At 40.2% G+C, this 19,646-nt stretch overlaps 1 protein-coding gene across 1 annotated transcript in view; it reads right to left on the reverse strand.

The window, feature by feature from the left end:
- Positions 1 to 824: 824 nt before the first annotated feature.
- Positions 825 to 19,646, reverse strand: part of ANK2 (ankyrin 2, neuronal) — a 329,331-nt gene continuing 310,509 nt past the window's right edge. The window contains exons 38-47 of the mRNA XM_009320420.1: positions 19,456 to 19,530; positions 17,174 to 17,305; positions 16,506 to 16,652; positions 14,881 to 15,163; positions 12,232 to 12,517; positions 9,786 to 9,869; positions 7,973 to 8,137; positions 6,358 to 6,540; positions 5,315 to 5,406; positions 825 to 3,188 (exon numbers count right to left, since the gene is read on the reverse strand). Of these exons, the coding sequence (XP_009318695.1) occupies positions 3,005 to 3,188; positions 5,315 to 5,406; positions 6,358 to 6,540; positions 7,973 to 8,137; positions 9,786 to 9,869; positions 12,232 to 12,517; positions 14,881 to 15,163; positions 16,506 to 16,652; positions 17,174 to 17,305; positions 19,456 to 19,530 (1,631 nt within the window). The 3' untranslated portion in view covers positions 825 to 3,004. The remainder of the gene's footprint in view (positions 3,189 to 5,314; positions 5,407 to 6,357; positions 6,541 to 7,972; positions 8,138 to 9,785; positions 9,870 to 12,231; positions 12,518 to 14,880; positions 15,164 to 16,505; positions 16,653 to 17,173; positions 17,306 to 19,455; positions 19,531 to 19,646) is intronic.

The following is a 19,646-nucleotide window of genomic DNA, read 5'->3' on the forward strand; positions in this document are numbered from 1 at the left end:
TGACTTGTGGTTTGATCCCGTACCTCCCGTGCTCCGGGTGCAAGCTCTGGTCTGGCCCGCGGGCATCCTTCTGGTCTCGGCAGGGAGTTCAAGCGTGCCTCTCTCGGGCCCTTTTCGTCCCTTAATCTGGGCGCTTCAACGAGACTGCATTTTGGCAAAAACTGCTGAAACCGATGGTTTCTCTGCTACGCGAGACGTAGGTAGGAGGGCTCCTTCGACGGCCGTGAAGGTAGCGCACGAGCGAGTAGCAAAGAGTGGGGAATGCTGCGGCAGCGTGACCTGTCACACTGGCCAGAGATCCCGCTGCGGCAATAGAATCGGTACAGATTTGGGTTGAAGAAATTTAAACGGGCAACAAAACAGACTCTTCCCAAGATTTTCCGCGCATTACAAGGATGTAAGACGTGACAGAATTCCACCCTACGTTTTTCTTCCCTATCTTTCCTCTGGTTGAGAAACTCTCGGTCGTGGGCACTGAAAAAGTAATTGACTGTAACAAACAGTCTGGGCCATCTTTGAAGGAAAATGCCGCCATTTCAGGCCCAATAAAATAACTAGAAAACATGGCTAGATACCCTTTGAAAAACTATTAACAACAATTTAAAAAAAAATTGTATCTGACTGTCGTAACAGACTGACACTTACCAATCAGTGCTGAAGAGCAGAACTGAAAAAAAAAAAAATATATATATATATACACACACACATCTTAGGGAGCTGGGTACAGAGGAATTATAATTATGATAGTTCGGTTAAGGTACCCAAATGGGTGCTGTTCCTTTTTATGCTGCACTGGCAGTAAAAGAGAGCGAGCCATTATTTCTACATTTAACACTTGTACATTTTTATTTAGTTAAATCAGCCATTGTACACATTGCAGCTATGTATTGTTAGTGTTGTATTTTTTTTTTTTTTTAATTTTTAACTAATACATGCCCTCATAGATATATTCAATTAGTGTTATCACCATGGGAACAAGATGCTGACTCGTCAACTTAAAATTCACTTCTTCTCACAGTATTCAAGTTCTTTAATAACACAGCAAAAAATCAAAATAAGAGGTGAATAACCATTATGTTGTTACACAGAACATCATCTGCACCGCAAGTAACACAACAGAAATGCATTTCTTTAGAGCCCCATCCTTGAAGATCATCCTGTGCTGTCTCTGACAATAAGAAAGCCGTGACGCGCTGTGAAATGTTTCATCGTGGGTCTCGCTCGGCGTTGCAGCCAAAACACTTCTTTTTTTTTTTTTTTTTGGTTTGGTGGGGGTTTGTTTTTTTTTTTTTTTTTTTTCCCCTTCCCAGCCTGCCAAAAAAGTGTTAGCGTGGCACCTCGGGTTGTTTTGCCTGCAAGGAAGCCAGAACTCCCAAGACGTTTTCATGCTTTCGGCATCGTCGCCTTCACGAGGAAGTGCCCTTGTTCTGAGCACTGAGTGAGTCGTTAAAAAAACCCAACAACCCTATAATCGCAGAAGGCCAGATAAGCGTGGAGAAAGTATTACTCCTAGAGGAGAGGATTTGTTTTACTCTGGTTTGGAGCGTACTCTTCAAAAATGAAAGAGCTTGTTTAAAAACTTCTAGTTAGTGCGTGTGTGTGGTATGCGTGTATTATATATGCTAAAACACTACAGAGCTCCCTCCGTTAATTATTAACCCCAAATGTCAGATCTCTGTGTTCCCTTTTTTGCAAATCAAAGTGCAGACATGCTATCATGGTTTTCAGAGGGTTGGTTTAGAAATATATATATTATATATATAGATAGATAACAAAATATGAACAGAAACTGGCTTTCAAGGATTGTGAGCACTTTCTCTTTAAAAAACACTTGATTGGAAGATAAAAACTGCTCGCTCAGTGCTAAGAGGGCTAACAAGCTGACATGATTATAGGAGGGTTTGGCTTTGACCTTCAAACGCCACATGCATGTATCGGATAAGAGGCAATCTTGATAAAACACGGTGAATTAATCATTCTCCTTGTATAGTGGGTAAGTCTGTCTCCCATAGTTATCTACAGTGCAGTGGCCAGCAGGAAGTACCACCAGTAAGACGGTGTGGTTTGCTAAGCGGTGATGAAAACAGGAAACTACTGTAGTTATAATTGTTTAATACACCCTGCCACATGTCCAGATCTAAAAGATTTTAATACCGTATGCAAATGTGCCATAGATATAGCTGCTAGCAAGTTGGTTACCTAATTGGGTTGTGGTTTGTTTTGTTTTTTTTTTTCTTTTCTTTTTTTTTTCTGGAAATCTTTAAGTGGCTGTCCGAAGGTCTTAGAAGCATTAATGGCCACAGTCAGCTGTTACTTTGTGAGCACAGCTGAATTTCCAGGTTTTCAGCCTGACTCTTAGAGCCTTTAACTATAATAGATCCCTAAACTGGAAGTCTTATGGATGCAGTAGATCTGCAGTGCTTCCTCCTCAGTCAGTCTGTGTTTGCAGTCGATTGTGTTAACGTTATTTTATTAATCGCTCTTCAGCAGTGTCAATAGACCTTGTAATCCATGATGCTAATTGTAGTCACAGGCAGTGTATTTTCTGCAGTCTTGTAAGTCCAAATACTCTTGCTATATACAGTTTACACGTTAACTCCCTTTTTTATGATGCATGTACATAGTCACTTGAAGAGGCCTGTAGATGAAGTTGGCTTGACAAATGCAATTTCATGAAGCTAGTGCAGAAGCAAAGGAACAGCAAGAGGTGGCGATGCTGACAAATTCCCAGTACAGCACAAAGACGACGATTCGGTGGATAAATCATCCTGAATGAAGGATGCTATCTTTGGTCACAAATTAGCTTACAGGGTAAAATATAACAAAAACCCAAAATCAAATACGGGGGCGGGGGGTGGGTAGAAATGAATTCACTGCATCTGCACAAGTAGAAATGGCAGTGTCTTCCAGTGATTATGTAGGTAATAATGTCTACACCTAGAGAAGATGAATGCTGCATAGGGGGTGGATGGTTATGTGGTGGTGTCGAGGGGTGGCAGCTTCCTCACTTCACCTCCTGTTTCCAGTCCTCTTTGCAGAAGTGTCTAAGAAGCTGCTGGAGGTCATGTTGGAGGTCATCCTGTGGTAGTGCTTCTGGTGTGTCTTCCAGCTCTTCTATGTGAACGTGTTTTCCGTACCGATCCTTCATCACAGTCCTCTTCTGTGTGCTGGCTTTACTCAGTGTTGTCCTAAAACAAAATGAATGAGAAAACTGTCTGAAAAACCCCACAGTTCCGGAAGGCTTTAAAAAATGCTCCTTTTCAGCTGCAGTTTTAAGGCTTTTTCATTTAAAATAACATGAGAAGAACTGTGGCCGGCAGTTTAAGTCAGCTACTGAGGTCAGATACTCGTTCTGCATTCTGAGTACAACACACACCACAGCTTTAACTGGCTTTCATGTAAACTAATAGCAATTCACCTCCACAGGCTGATTAAGCATACAGTTTTAGACGCTCAGCAAAAACATGCTGTAACAGACAGACATGCAACATACGTTGAAATTCACACAAGACCTTCCTATTTGCTGTACTTAACTTCAACATACAGAGTTGTCCTGTACAATAGTAGTTTAAGCTGATTAATTTCTTGAACACTTACTTCTGAACAAGTCTTACTTCTGACAGCCAGTAAAACTACATCTGTGGTAATCTAGTGTCCTAAACTCTTCTGTTAATTACTGTCTTACCTCACTGGAACCATCTTGCTCTACCTTAAACCTCACCAAGTCCCCCCCAGATCTAGGCAAATAAAGGTAGTTGTCGTAGGACAGCTGGGTGTCTCTTGCTTAGCCCTACCCAGAAGCCCAATTTTTGGTCAGTGTCCTTGGGAGAGGACCATGGGAAGCCAAGCACACTTGGAAATTCCTGCTTGCTCAGCCAGGAACAGCTCGATTTTTATCAGACAGCTGACACTTCTTAATTTGACCCGAATGACCAAAAGGTCCCTCCGTTAGATGGAGCACTGTGACGAGAATGCTCGCCCTTCATCCAAAAGCAGATGCAGCAGGTCTTCCCGCTCTCAGTGTGTCCCTGTGACACCATCCCGCTAACTCTGAAACTGGAATGTGTTTTACAGCTCGTTACAATTACAGACGCAGTTTGGTCAGGATGTTCTTTCAGAGGCTAACATTGGCTTTACCGTCCCAATGGTCACTATCAATACAAATGGCCTGAAAGAAAAGGTGTGTAAAAGATACCGAGCTTGGAGCAGCCTTGGCTTAAGTTCTGTGTGGTTGGGATGAATACGCTTGCTGTACTACAGTAGCTTTTATTTTTCCCAAATATTTTCCTATCTGCCCTGCCTCGTTCCTCATAAGGCTCAACTGTCACACGCGTATAGCTATATATCTCTATCTCCATATAGCCTCTCACCTGTTTTGATAATGTTCAAATTATCAAATGATCACAGAGTCAACCGGTATGAGAAAAGAAAATTTTGAAGTAACTGTGATTAATGATGTTAACTGTAAATCACGCTGTTATTCTTGTATCGCCTCCTATGAAATCAGCTCAGCAGTGATGCCCCTTTGATCCGGGTCTAGCCAGGATGCGGTTAACTTTCTTCATAGCAGCCTGTGGGGTGCACTGTTTTCCGTCTGGGTCTAAACCAGCGTTGATAACAGACCAATGCTTTCGGTACTGCTGAACAGTGCTTAAACAGCATCGATACTTTCTCTTTTTTGCCCCACTGGCCCCCTCAGTGAGTAGGCTGGGGGCGGGCAAGAGACTGGGAGGGCCCACAGCCAGGACAGCTGACCCAAACTGGCCAAAGGGATATTCCATACTATATACAATCACGCTCAGCAATAGAAACAGGGGGTAGAGGAAGAAGCTGGGGGAGGCGGGGGGTTATGTCTTCCAAGGTGACGATTGCTCAGTGACTGGCTGGGTATCGGTCTGCTTGTGGGAGGTGGCGATGCCTTTGAATCACTTGTTTGGTTGTTCTTCCCCCTTTCCTTCACTTACTAAACTGCCTTCATTCAACCCGTGAGTTTTCTCACTTTTGCTCTTCCTATTCTCTCCCCCGTTCCAAGGTGGGGCAGGAGGGTTGGGGAGCGGCTGCGCGGTGCTTGGCTGCTGGCCAGGGTGAACCCACCACACCACTATTCACCCAGTCTTTTCAAGCGAGTGTAGACCCTTCCAGGGCATATATCCCTTCCCGTAACAGAATGTTAGTAGTAATCTTTAGTACTTTTGCAAATAAAACTTTAGATGCTGCCAGTGCTTTCACTTCAGACGCTCGCTTAAATCCACTCACTTATTATGAGTTTGTTAATCCTTTTCTAGTAACAGTTCATTGACATGCCAAGCCAAACCTTTTAATAACTGATCCGTCCTCTTTCATGATTTCTTTCTCTACTAAAGCGGGGAGCTGGACTTTCATTTGGTTACCTGTATAGCTCAAAGCCTCGAATTAAAACATAAACTTCAAATTAAAACAAAACCCAAAAACCTAGGACAGAAGATAATTGCTCTTCATAACTTAGTGCTTTATATTAATGAAGTTGAATGCTGAGAAAATGATGGACAAATAAGAGAAGCATCTGCCTGCCGTTTGCATCCTTTCAAATATTCCTCAAATGTACAGATCAGTTACAGTTTCTTGTATAGAATAGTTTCATTTTACTAATAATTGTACTGAAGCATGTCTTGGTACTTTCTTTTCAACGTTGAAGTAGCCCAACTCAAAGCCTTGCAGTACCACACTTGCAGAACTCATCCTTTTGTATCTATTGACGACAAGCTGCTACAGCGACCTTTTTCCTGTCACAGAAAATACTCTTTCTTTTACAGCCGTTCCCCCTGCCACCTTGAGCTGCCTGTTCTCAGTGCTAGCAATACAGAGAAATGGCGGGTGGTACTTCTGAGCCTCTGTACTGAAACGGGAGAAGCAGGGAATGGAGCCCAGCAAACTTTTCTGCAGAATATCTGCTGTTACTAATACTCCATAGAAAACAGAAAACCAGAAAAAAAGGCAGCATTTCCTTTTGGCTGGATGCAGGTTTGTCTGTGGTATCTTGTATCAATTTCTAAAATTAGCTCCACACGTGGTAACATATGAATGAACTTTTTCTTTAACAGTAACCACACCCCTGATTTCTAACAACTTTACTTAAAGCCTCCATGGGTTTTTTTTTAGAATCTTAAAACATTTCATAGCTAATTCTGTAATGTTAGCTTCCCCCACACACACTTTATATACTAATCCTTTTATAACATGGCTGAGTATAACAACAGAGGTTTATACTCAGTAGTTGAGTATGATGCTCCACCAGCAAAAACTTTCAATAGAGTCTAATTTGTCCCCAGGTATGTTGTGACACTTGTTTTAATATTTGTATTTAAAAGGCATTTTTACCTCTTCGAAATCCTCTTTGGCTGACGGAAGATCAGTAGCTAAGCTAGCATCCCCCAGGTGTTTCTCCGTTCTCTCCCCTTGCACTACAGTGGTCTTTATGACTTTGCTGACCTTCCGGCCTTCCACTGGTTCAGACTGGAATTTGGAGGCACTAGGCAAAACAGCAGGTTCAGACAGGGTCACCTGTAAGGTTAGAAAGCAGAAGTATACTGGATATGAATTACAGAACGCATACTAACAAAGCTTTTAGTTACTCTATCATTCCTTCTTAATCATTGCCATAGAGAACCATGTAAGAAGTGTCTCTCTTTCTATGTGTACGCATCAAAATAGTAAGTGTACATTTTACTACCTGCTTTACAGCGCCGGAACGAGACGTTGTAAGATACATGGCAGTTCAGACAGCAGGAACGGCCCTGGATAATTTATTCTGCTGAGGAGCTTTACGCCGGCAGGGTGAAAACTGCTTCTGAACTCTGAACCAGCCTGAGGGCAGCCAGGGATATTGCTACCCTCCACCACACCGCAGGCTGCCGTACTGGCTCACCTGCCAAGGCCACTGGAGTTACACCAAGTAACAAGTGGACCTCTTGCTGCGAATCCTCGCTGTATTCACACAGGCAAGGTGTGAATATCAGTGGTATCAGTCCATATCTTAATTTTAAGATATTCTTCTGAAAGATGAGTCACACTTGTAAAACCAAGGAACTCTTACAGGAGCAACAGACCAGAATATTAGAATACCACGGGGAAGTGACAAACACGATTTTATTTGGCAAAATATGAATTTAACTTATATGGGTTCCATATGATAAAGAGTAGCTCTGGTATGGTCAGCTAACTAAAAAAAATTACTTTGTTTTCTTGTTGCCTTCCTCCTAGAGAATTAATTCTGATGATTAATTCTGGCAAGAGAGAATGACAATTACGTTCTTAGCACTTCTAATGACCGCTTGTTAACTGTTGCTTTCAACTGCGGTAGTGCTGAAAGCAAGCCCTATTGCTAGCTTCTGGCCCTCTGTCACAACCTTGATTTTGCTGATACAAACATCTGTACAGCTACATGGTGAACTAAGCTTAGCAGGAAAAGACAAACTGAAAAGCACTTTCAGGTTGTTTTTTTCTTTTTAATTACCTGGCTCTACAAACAGTTTGCATGAAAGTAATACTTTTTTTTAGCCTCTTCAAAGCAAAGAACACACCAGTAAGTTAAACCTGTTATAACTGTATAGTTTTAGAAGGGCTTAGCCGTAGAAACCTAGAGAACATCAGATCGTTTCATTACAACATTCACTAATTTTCTTATTAGAGTAAGAGGTATAATAACAGCTACAGATTTGCCATTTATCTGTATGTCATCTTAGTACAAAGCTGCTTTCTTTGTGAATTTGGTACTTCTCATAAATCGCAGAATCTGTATCCTGACTTATTTTCAGAGAAAACTGCCCTCCTTCCCTGCCCACCTTCCCACCCCCTGCCTTTTCCCTGTCTTTATTCTGAGGCAAGAAAACTTTTAAAAGTATCATTCAAAACTGAATGTGGTTGGCATGAGTAAGATGTACGCTGTTGGTGTAGTGCTGCTTTGTACCATTGCAAGGAAAGTAGAAGATCTGACCTCTGACTGTTCACTGTCGCTCTTCAGCACAACCCGTTTTACAACTTTGGAATAGCCATCTCCTTCTTCGACAGTGACAGGTTCTTGTGGTGTTCCTTGCATTAGGACCTCCTCTTTTTCTGTGCCGTCTGGAGAAACGTATCGCCGGATGATCTTTCTAGTGACCTGAAGGAATGAAATAGAACTTTGTCCCAAAAGAATTAACGATAACATATTTCTTCTTATTCTCTATATAGTATTTTCTACTCAAAGGGCATTTTTTCCTGCACAGAAAAACCAGTATCTTAGTCTTTAACACATTTTCTCACAAGTACCTGTAGTAAAGCTGCAAGCTGATGCATTCGCCCTACTTAGGTTACCCCACAGCAAAGCTTCCATAAACTTCCTTCACAAAGCAGGCACAATATAGATATTGGAATGACTCTCTAGAGCAGCAGTTATTATTAGGAAAAGAGAGATAGTATTTTAGAGAGAAAACATACTTTACAACCACACAACAGCTAGAAAATGTTTTCAGACTGACATTTTCAAAAAGGGTTCTGAAAGTAGGAGCTTTCTGATAGCAGCTTGGCTATCAGATGCTTAGAACCAGATTCACAGAGGGACTTGGACATCCCATTGTAACACCGGTGGTACTAACCACTGCTGAACTAGTGAGCTAGAATTAACCTACTTAAGAGACTAATCCGGTCTTAAGCTTTCTAGGCACCGGCAAGCCAAAAAAAGAGGATCAGAAGAGAATTACAGGGTTCAAGACGAGATAAATTTCTCAGGAGGATGGGTATGCATCCCTCTGTGGATGACCTGGAGCTCTACATTTTCGTACGCCTTCCCAGCCCCTTTTGACAAGGTAACATTCAGCAGTTACCTCCCGCTTTGTCCAAAAGTTTATTTGCTGTGATGCTCAATCAAGACGGGGTCACCTATATTTAAGAGTCACAGAGGTGGGGGTGGTGCCCTCCCAGGCATGGACCTACCCAGAAGAATACACTCATGCTCACTCTTGCACAACGTGCCCAGGAATATTTGGCTGGGGTTGTTTATTTTAATATGAATTCAAACAGCTTCCAGAGACATGCTATCCAGCTGAGGGCCTATGATGTTTTCTTGGGAGGCAGAAGATGGAGTTTGCCACCAGCAGAATTCAGCCAAGTCCTAGACCAGTTCTCTAAGCACCAGGTTCTCAGATAAAGCAAGGAGCACAAAGAGCAAGTTCCTCTTCCACTTCCACGCTGTGCGGAATTCACTTTTATAAGCATGGTCTGAAAATGCTTATTTTATGAGGCCAGCACACAAATAAGTACCTTCTATATTCTTTGTGCCATAAAAACTGAACTGTATGTACAGATACAGAAATTTAGGAACCTGGTCAGGCACAACTGAGTGGAGATTTTGAAGATCTAAAATCTGGATTTAGCTGACTCTTGCAGACCCAGCCCTCCATTAGTTTCATTAATACAAGGAAACATGATCTTAGATAAAATTGTGGTAGTGTGGTTTTTTGGGTTTGTTTTTCTTTAAATAACCTTTTCTCAGAAATGTGGATATATGCAGAATTTTCACTGGCTTTAAGTGGGAAAATTAACAGAATATGTCATATTAAGTTATCAACTGTAACACAGAATGACCTTGCGAATCAAAATAATTCTTCAAACTTTGGAATCTCTCATGAACAGAAATTCTGGTTCCTTCCATGCTCTACTCTTAAAAATCATGCCCCTTCACAAAAGAAAATTTGGCAGGTATGTGGATGTATTTATCCTTCCTTTTAGTAAGGCAGTAAGAAGGTAGCAAGGGGCATAACTGACAATACCTTCTTTACCACTGTGTGGCCATGTTCATCTGTATATTGCTCTTCTGTGACTGTTTCTGGTGGCATTTCAGGCATACTATCAGCCTGTATGACAAAGAACAAAGTAATGAAGCAAGGCCTTCATGTAGGTAACTTTAAATAAGCAATTTTAAAATTGGTTAATTGGTTAAAGAATGAAAAAAAAAATGGAGAGATGTTAGAATTTTTTTTTTTTCTGCAAATAAATACTTAGAAAGGCATGCAAAGAAAAGTTATGCCACAATGGTCAGGCAAACATATGTTAGTTGACCGCGTTGTGTATGGGGCCGAGAAGTCTTGTCCTCCTCCTACTGAGGCATCTAATGGAATTTAGAGTTGGGTTAGCTGTATTACTATAATGTTCCCTTCAAGAAAAGGTATTGGAATGGCTTATCCAATGCCCATGCATTATTCAGGAGCATTCCAGCTTCAGGTGCAATACCAGCCACGTGGTTGTCTCAGCAGCATGCCCAAAGGTGATGCCAGGGCCTAGTCACCACAGACTCGTGCAATTGTTCAACACTCAGTACCTGAATAATCACGCGGCGACGAACGACCCTGGTAGTGACCATCTCATCTTCGTCCGAGCTGGTCTCCAGCTCACCTAACTCCTCTGCTAACTCCTAGTGGAAGCATGGAAGCAGTGCTCTGTTGTATCGGATACTAGCAGCACTTCCAGGTTCTGTCTTGTTTTTACCTAAAACCATCCTCACTTCTGAAAATTTTTTGCTTTTAGGATTTTGGCCTCTTACCTGACTTTCATCTGTGAAACACCGATGCGGGGTGGGAGGCTTTGGCCACTTGTCTATACATTAGCTGTTCATTAGCATGTTGAAAAAAGAAAGATGAATCTTTGTGGTACTGATTCTACAAGATGTTCTTAGTGGTCTTAGTGCTCTTAAGGTTGCCAGGGACAAGCCTGAAATTTGTGGCATGACATCACTGCAGGTGGACTAGAACCAACTCTGGAATTCATACATATTGCATATGGTTTCTGTATTAATTACACAGAAAATTATACGAAAGCCTTTTAATCCTCCATAGCGGGAAGTACATAGTGCAGCATATAGACAGGACTAAACAGTTTTAACTAGGGGACACGATGTATTAATAGCCTTGGCACTGGAAAGATCAAGAAAAATTAGTAACAAGTGTTGAAGGTCTCTCTCCTGCATAGGGAAAAATTAAGAAATTAAATGAAGAGGTCAGAAGCCAAAGAGAAGCTGAAAAGAACTACTTGGGAAATATCAACAGTATAAAAGCATAAAGAGGAAAATAAATAAGGTTGCTTGCTTCTTTTTGGTGGTGCTGGTTGTTGTTGTTTTACTTTAATAAAAGAACTGGAGGGAAAAAGAAGTACATCGTCTTCGAGGGCAGCCTTTCCTACAGCAGCCATTGTATTGAGTCCTGTTGTAGCTAATCTTTCAACATCTGAGTTACCCTACACATTTTATATTCAACCTTTTTCTGAGATCCCAGAGGCAGAGCTCTGAAACTCTTCATTCTAAAGGTGGTACATTTGGCAACATAAACAGCAAAGAAAGAAGAGCGTGTTTCTAGATGAAATGTCAAAACAGGAAACAATTTCTGCTTAAGTAGAACTGTGCTTTCTCTGCTCTAACTTAACTGATAAAACTGATTTCCTGCCCAATTATGTCTTCTCCTTTTCTTCCACTTAGAACAGGCAAAGCAAGCTGTTTATTCTTAAACCTTTATGTGCCAAGTAATTCCCCACTAAAAGCCATATAGTTGCTTTCTTTCCTTGCCTTTTGATATCTTCCCCTCTCCAAACATTGCAGTAAGGTTCCTTTGTCTTACACAACCAACGACCTACCTCACATAGTTTTTGTTCTTCTCTTCCATCTCCTGTCTCCATTTCTCTTTACTGCCTGCATGCTACATAAACACCATTCTCAAGTTCTTTTCTTCCAGTACATCCTTAGTATTCTGGAACGTACATCCTGCTGCCTCTTTTCCATCTCGCTAACTTGACAAGATTTTTCATGTCATTCTTCATGCAGCTCTGGGCTAGTCTTGCCTTTCTTCATAAGCTTTTAACATTATTACTTTGTCTTTCATTACATCTGTTTTTCAGCTTTCAATTGTACATGGTTGGTTTCTGCACCTGTTACTTACACTAATTCCCTCTCACATGCATGGACATAACCTGTCACAGACCAAAGGACAAATAAGGGTAGCAGAACCAGAATTACAGTCTAGACGTTAGGATCTGGGTTTTGCTTCAGCTTTGAAAACCTCTATACAAATGACTATAGCTAGCCCTTATAACCACAGAGGAAAAGAGAAAAGACTCAGTTGCAGATGGGCATTAATTAAGCTGATTAAAAATATTCTCATCTTACGGAATGAGCGAGACATAAAACTTGTTCTTTTGTGGCAATTACTTTGAGGCAAAGTTGTTATTTACCTTTTCTAAAGATTCCTCTTCATAGCCTCTTCCAAACTTTTCTGCCTGCTCATCAGTTGACTCCACTATCACTAGACTAGTTCTTCTTGGAGAGAGGTCATCCTCGTGGAGCTGGGGATCCTCGGGCTCTTGGATGATGGGAGAGTCACTTCTCTGGGCAGATGATGGGGGCTGTGGGGGTGGTTTTTCTCTCTCTTCCTTTGCTGCACTGAAGTGTGCAGATTTTTCGCTTCCTGCTTTTCCAGTTACTGGTGCCGTAGACTGCTCTGTTCCTGGAGTTGTGACACTGTGAATTACAGGTTCAAGGGAAGTTACTACCATGCAGTGCTTTCCAATTTCCATAAATGGAACATTATGCACTGATTAAATATTGTTTTGTTGCCTGTCATCTAGCGAAGTCTAGCAATAACTGATACTCCTTGACAATAAGTACAGAGCAATCTGTCTAGGAATCCCTCTCATCTTCCCGACCCAAGAAAATCTCCAAATGGATGTCCAAACTTTGCACCCCATTCTGCAAAACTTCGTAAAGGATTTATGCAAGCTTTGCTGTCACTTGTGCCCTCACAAATCTACACATTACCTGGTTTTTTGGGGGAAAGAGACCAGATCACTACAGATGGATGTGAAGCAACTACTACATTAATTACAAGCTACACAGCTGCAGGGGAGGAGAGACCAACTTTTACGTAGCATTCTGGAGCCTTACCAAACAGAAATTTAGTAGAGAGTTTTACTTTGTAATGTTATTTTCACTGTTGAACATTGCTATGATTTAATTGCAAGTTATTTAAACATATTATTATACACATACTACGTAACATATATAAAGGTAATACATATATTAAAGCATATGTACATGCAATATTTTGCTGTCGCATATGGGTGAAAAACAGTGACTTCAGATATTAAGCTAACTTTCATCTAACCTAGTTTTATGAAGTAACCTTATAACTGATGCTAGCTTGAAAAGGTCACTTCTGATTTGCACTAATTGTGAAAACATTACCCACTTCACCACCTAGAATCTTCTTTTGAGGTTGACTTTTCTTTTTTTGTGTGTATCGGTAAAAATTTTAAAAAGACAACCATATCAAAACTGGTGGAATTACAGCCTGAAAAATGATGAGCCTGCAAAAATTACATCTCCCACTTCTAAAACTTCTGAGGTGCTTTGGAGCTAGCATCTACACGCTTGCTTTTTCCCCCCTCTCATCCTAAGAATTAACTGAGGAAATTGTTAAATTTTAATAATAGGAGTCCAGATTCCCTTCTCCATAACCAATCCCATGAGTAGATAACAGCAACAATAGAATAACTTGCACATACATGTTTTTTTTCCTGATACAAGTTGGGTTTTGACAATTTGTTGTGCTCTCCCAACTACTGCCCTTGAAACAATTGTGTTCTAAAGTAAGAAAAGATTTCATTGTAGTATCAGTTAAACAGTATTGATCCAGACTTTTTTTCCCATTCACCAGGCTATACGTACTATTGTATAATTCCTCTTAGTATGTGTTCCTTATAAGCTATTTACATCTTGCCCAATTTTCCTCCTAGTTCAAACTAGATATGAAGTGTAGTGATATTCCCCTGTCATCACTACTCTCAGTTAGTATTGGCAATATTGTCTCAAATGTATTCTCTATTCCTCAAAAACATTCATTTCCTCATGCAAATCATTAGGAAGTATCGGTATTTCTGCCTATCAGCGCAACATAAGTCCTCTACCTTAGATGCCGTTTTCTGTCTCCCACACTCTCTCCTGGGTGTAAAGCCTATCTTGAGCAAAAGAATCCCCAAAAGACCATTTGCTGGACTCAGCTGCACTTTGCCTGTTTGGAGCTGCATCTCCACATCAAAGCTAATCACTGCCAGGAAAATCACTTCTTTGGAAGGGGATCCGTGATATTTTGCTAGCCTATGAATACCGGAATCAACTCTGCATAGAGTTCTCAGCGTGGGCACATGTTTAGGGATGGTGGGAAGAAAGAAACGTGATCCCTTTTAAGTTCCTTTCAAGTTCCTTTCCAAATGAAACCAACCCCACTGACAGCCCCCAATGAGAATTCAAGGCTTTGCTGTGCAGGTCTTCTAAATCTGTATCATGTGTTGTTCCCTTAAGTACTTTTGTCTTGTCTGTATAAAACCCTGTTTCTGTTCCTTTAGCCATCTGAAATTTACTTTTAAAAATCTAGTTCCTAATACGTGGTTATGAGTTTTGTAAGTAATGATTAAGTTGGAAAATTTTTGCCTCAATTGAAAAAGCCATCCTGAAGTTGAAGAAAGGCCCCTCTAGTGTTAATTCCATTAAGTTTAACAATACTTGCCAACTAACATATGAAAAATGTACACAGTTTGCAAAAAACCCCCGCCTCTACATTATGCCTCTTTTCTTTCATGTGTACTAGACTAGATTGTTGTTTTGCGTTCACAGTGACGAACTGACTTTCTCTCCTAATCCTTAAGGCTTCCTCCACATGGATCAAAAAGTCAAACCTGCAGTAGGAACTAATGGACTGGTGCACACAATTGGAGGAAAATTCTAGTGAGTTCATATATTTCAAAGAAAACTCTAAAATCCTCTTATTACACAGAGAAGAGAGAATCCATTCCACATAGGTTTCGTTCTGCTCTTTTGACACTTACAAATATTCATGTTGTGAAGCAGACGGTTTTTCTGGCACATCTTGGGGTTTCCCTGAGAATTCAGCTTCTACTTGCTCCTTATGTGCTTGTCTCAGGAGCTCAGCCATTGATCCTTCTGCCTCACTCCTGGGAGTACTGTCCTGAAAAGGAGAATAACTGACAGACACGTCTTCCTCAGAGACAATAGGAGGGTGTTCAGTTGGCTCGCTGTCTTTAGATATTCTATGTCGTTCTTCTTGCTTATGTCTTGAACTGTACAGTTCTTCTTGCAGTGCAGAAAACCCTTTAAAAAACAGAGAGATGAGAAATGTCATTACAAGTCTTACTAGAATGCAGGAAGTCCTTATCGTTCTCCATGTGCATTTAAAATCCCTGGATGAAACGCATTACCTGAAATTTTAGACATCTCGAGTGGGAGAGGACATAACCTCTCTAAGTAGCTGAAGGAACACTGGGTTACCACTACTATTGCCAAATAATGAATCTTGACAGTAACAGGCAAAATAAAATTTACCCAGAAAAGAACCTAGAGTAATTAATCTTGAAACCCTCTAAGTATGAAAGAAGATTCACAACAGGTTTTTCCCAGCAGATTAGGATAGGTTTTAGTGACTTTTTTCCCCCCATCTATTATTTAGCTGCTTATGGAAAAAATAACCACACAAGTATGGACAAAGAAATTCATACGGGACTAGGTGCAAGAACTAGCTAATTTACGTGCTTCAAAGCATATAAACACCCACCCCCAACCCCTAGTCTCAAAGCAAGGGCTGTCATTCTGCAAAAAATGTAAAATAAGGCATGCGATTCTGTTCCACAGGCTACAAGTCATAAGCTTGGGCTTTTGTTTGTCCTTACTAGCCACATTCACTAGGAACCTATTGAACTCTGAAGAGTTTTCGCTTGGGGGAAAACATAACTGCTTGAACTGAATTTCAGCTGGACATGGACATTAATGTTCTAAAACTAATCGGTTGCGATATTCGAACGCTAATTATAGCAAACACCCTTCTGTTCCAACATTTTCTTAAAGATGGGACGTCTGCTGCTGTCTAATACTTTATGGAGCTACTAGTTCAATACTAAGTTAAGGATGTAAAAGTATCACTTCCAGGAAAGAGAATTTTATTTCACTTAATTTGGAGGTGTTTCTTTAGTTTACAACCATTGATCTGATGTACTGAACTTTTAAACTTAAGAAATCCGGCAGCATCATAGCAGAATTCCAATATCCTGGATACTTGAATTCAAAGGTTTTTCCAAAGCATGGAGTAGTTTTCCTTTTACAAATCTTGGTCAAATCCTAATGCAACCTTCTTAGCTTTTATGAAAGTACTTGTATAAGCAAAAAAACCCCAACAAACTGGGCATAAGTATTTGCAGTAGTTTCTGACAACATTCCTTTATTTGCTTTATAAGAATCAGCTAATGCAGAGATCTTACACCTGGTGAAATAGCGACCTGTGCGATGTCATGCTTGCATTCATCCCTATTATCTGTGCTTTCAAAATGAGATTCTAGTCCTCAGTCAAAAGAGTTAACAGATTATCCTAGTCAAACATTTCAGAACAGAAGCTAGTGCTTAGATGAGAGAACCCTGGCAGTCTGGATCAGGAGACGTTTACCTTCACTATGGTCCAATCCTATTGTTTGTTCAATTTCTGCGTACGTGCGAGTGCCGTGGACCTGCATGGAGTCTATGCCGCTGGTCTCCATTAGGTGAACAATATCCATCCGGTTGATTTTTGTAAGACATTGGGTAAGATTTGTATCTGTGGCATTAGAACGACACCATGTAGCCGAGTTAAGAATTTCACATGCTCTCTCCCTTCTGTTTTCCATATGAAGGACATACACAGGATACTGAGCAATATAATATTTTATATAAAATACAGATGCATTTAGAAGTATTGCTATGTAAAACCTAAAATTAACTGAAGGGCTGCCTATAAAAATTATCACTCATTTTGTTTATTCCTTTAACAAATTTGTTCCATTTCCCCATACATTTTTCAGTTTAGGAACAAGAGGCCTCAGTGTTTTTCCACTCTTTCTTTGCTGTAAGATGTTCTGCCTTGCCCTCAAATGAACAAGATTAAACAGTTTTCTCTGAGAATCCTATGATATGCCATATTATACAGACAAGCTTAAAAAAAATTAAGTACAATCTATGGTCATTCTTTCTATAGCCTAAATTTTACCCAATTTTTTTTTTTTTAATGATTAGAACACACATCTGTCACCTCAACTAGCAAATTGGAGACAGTTATATGTACTATATCTGGAAACGAACCTGTTGCGTGTTTCCCATCCCTTTCAAGCCAGTACTTGAGGAGTGCATGGCTCTGGTCTTGAAGTGAATTAGGATTTTCAATTCGGATCTGGTGAATCTGCTCTTCTGTGAAATCCAGTTCTCTGGCTAGCTCTGAAAAAGAAATCCATCTCTGTAAAGACGTCTTTTTCTTTTTCCCTGCCTTACATCTATTTTACGGCTGTCAGCAGCAAAGTGGATTACAAACTTTTCTGAAACCAAATTCCCTTTGCTTCTATGTACCTTGTGTTATACTGAGAGCCGTTGTTAAACAGTAAGTTCATGACAAAGACAGAAACGCGTTATGCCTAGAAGTGATGGGTCTGTGTGAGTTTTTATTTTGCGTGTCTACCATTCCTAGTTCTCAGAGGCACAACACTACTGACAAAATTTAGCAGAGACAAGCTATCAAATAGAGTGCAGTTGCAGAAATAGCACATGAGCAGATAAAAATACTTCTAGCTAGCAGATTCTATCCTCTGAAATGTTGAATATTTCAGAAACTTTGACCAAAATCTAGTAAAAGAATTCATTTTAAGTAATGGTATTTTGTAGGGCTAGATTACAGCATACTAGTACTGGTCCCCTGGACTTGTTTCATTTAAAGAAAAGTAAATGTCTATGAATTACAGTTGAAAACCAAAAACTGAAAATGTGAAACTAAGAATAACTGATGTCTTTCTGATGTAGCATAGGCTCAGACTGCAGTCCAGGAAAAAGAAATGGTTTAATAGTCTGTAACATCTTTATTGTATCCAGAACCAGGAGCAGCTTTCTGCCATGACCAAACTAAGATGCAACTGTTGAAACAGGTCATCAAATGAGTTAAAGCCATGGAGAATTTGTGAGATTCCTACTGTTATTCCTGGTCTCCAGATTCCTGCTTCTTTCACAAAGAAGGATTCATATTCTATTCCATTGTTATTATCGCTATAGTGGCATGGACTTGTCATGTTTTAACAGGGTGGAGTGAACCCTAACCCCAAACTCCAGATAACCTTGTTTCCAGGCCAGCTTGTAAACTGGTGCAACTGCAAACTTCAACAAATACACAGTAACTACACATTAGATTCAAATCCCAGGTAGTCAAATAAGTTTGAACGAAAAACAACCACTATTTTATCCCCCAAAGTAACATTTGACTCAGTAATCTTTACTACAATCAATCTTTACCGTAACATAAGACAGGAATATTTATGCAGGTGTATTACCCTGCCCTCTCTAAAATGCTATAAAACATTAATGTCTATTTTGATCAGCATCCATTTTTTCTAGTTTTGTTTTCAGAACTGTCTATTCATTTATATAAAATTTTCAGCAGATCCCTAATCTGTTACATTGCACAGGTCCAAGTCCTACTGATTTCAAAATAATCCATGTTGGGACGAGTGACATATGCTCTATGGATTGAAATAGAGGACAGGAAAGGAAGAGGTGAGCAACATAAGCAAAAGTATCAGTGATATTTTGCATATACTCTGAAGATGCTGATAAAAACAGTATAGAGCACAATCTTCATTATCAAGGAGTTAACACTTTTTCTCTGGTATACAACTCTTCTTTAACTCCGAGAGCCTTGCTTACTTTCAAGAGCATGGTACTGCTCTAGGGTTAGATACAAAAAAATGTAGACCCGATTTAATTTTTTTTGTGGCAAGTTTTTGTTGGATTGCAGTTTGACAGAGCATTGAGATTTCTGCACAGCTCTTTTTCTTTGTAAACACTTTTGAGCTGATTTTCAGTGATAGACATCTGCATTTCATTCTGTGTTACTTTCACTTGTCCCCTGTAATGTTAAACGTCTCATATCTATTAAATCCACAGTATTAAAGTGATTGTTACAAAGAGGTCCCTTTTTATCCCTTTTTCTGCAGCACAGAAGCTGATGTCATTTATCCCTGTAGTGGCCTTCCAGCTCAGGAGTTCCAGAACACAGATGATGTTTATTCGTGCATTCATTTATCTTCTAGCCAGAGTTGTTGCATTTTGCAAGAAGGAGTAGGGTAACATATGCCAGCTCTTTGTCACTCTCTCATCCTAGGAGTTTTCCCTCTGGAGATGCCACAGCAAGTGCAGAGGCCTTACCTCTGCATCTGAGTTCCTACCTCTATAGGTATAGGCTATAGGAATCTTAGCAACCAGAAGACAGTAAGCTACCGAAATATTTCTATAAAACATCTTTAGATAATCAGGAAGTCATCTGAAAGAAACACAAAAAAAGCGCTCCCCTCCTTTCTCTCTGGAGTAGACGACATGCATTTTACCTGTCCAGCTGAATCCAAGATGATCAGCAATGTGGGCCAGTCTTTCCTCTGTCCTTTCCTGATCATCCTGTTGATCTAAAGGTCAAAGAGAGCCACAAGTTGCCTTTTACAAGTTAAAAACTGTTTTCATAGGTGATACAGCCCAAGAAGGCAAAGTGCTTTTTTTACTAACTGCTGTAATCTAAATGCGG

This window comes from Pygoscelis adeliae, unplaced genomic scaffold (genome assembly GCF_000699105.1).
Source record: "Pygoscelis adeliae isolate BGI_AS28 unplaced genomic scaffold, ASM69910v1 Scaffold143, whole genome shotgun sequence".
Taxonomy (NCBI): domain Eukaryota; kingdom Metazoa; phylum Chordata; class Aves; order Sphenisciformes; family Spheniscidae; genus Pygoscelis; species Pygoscelis adeliae.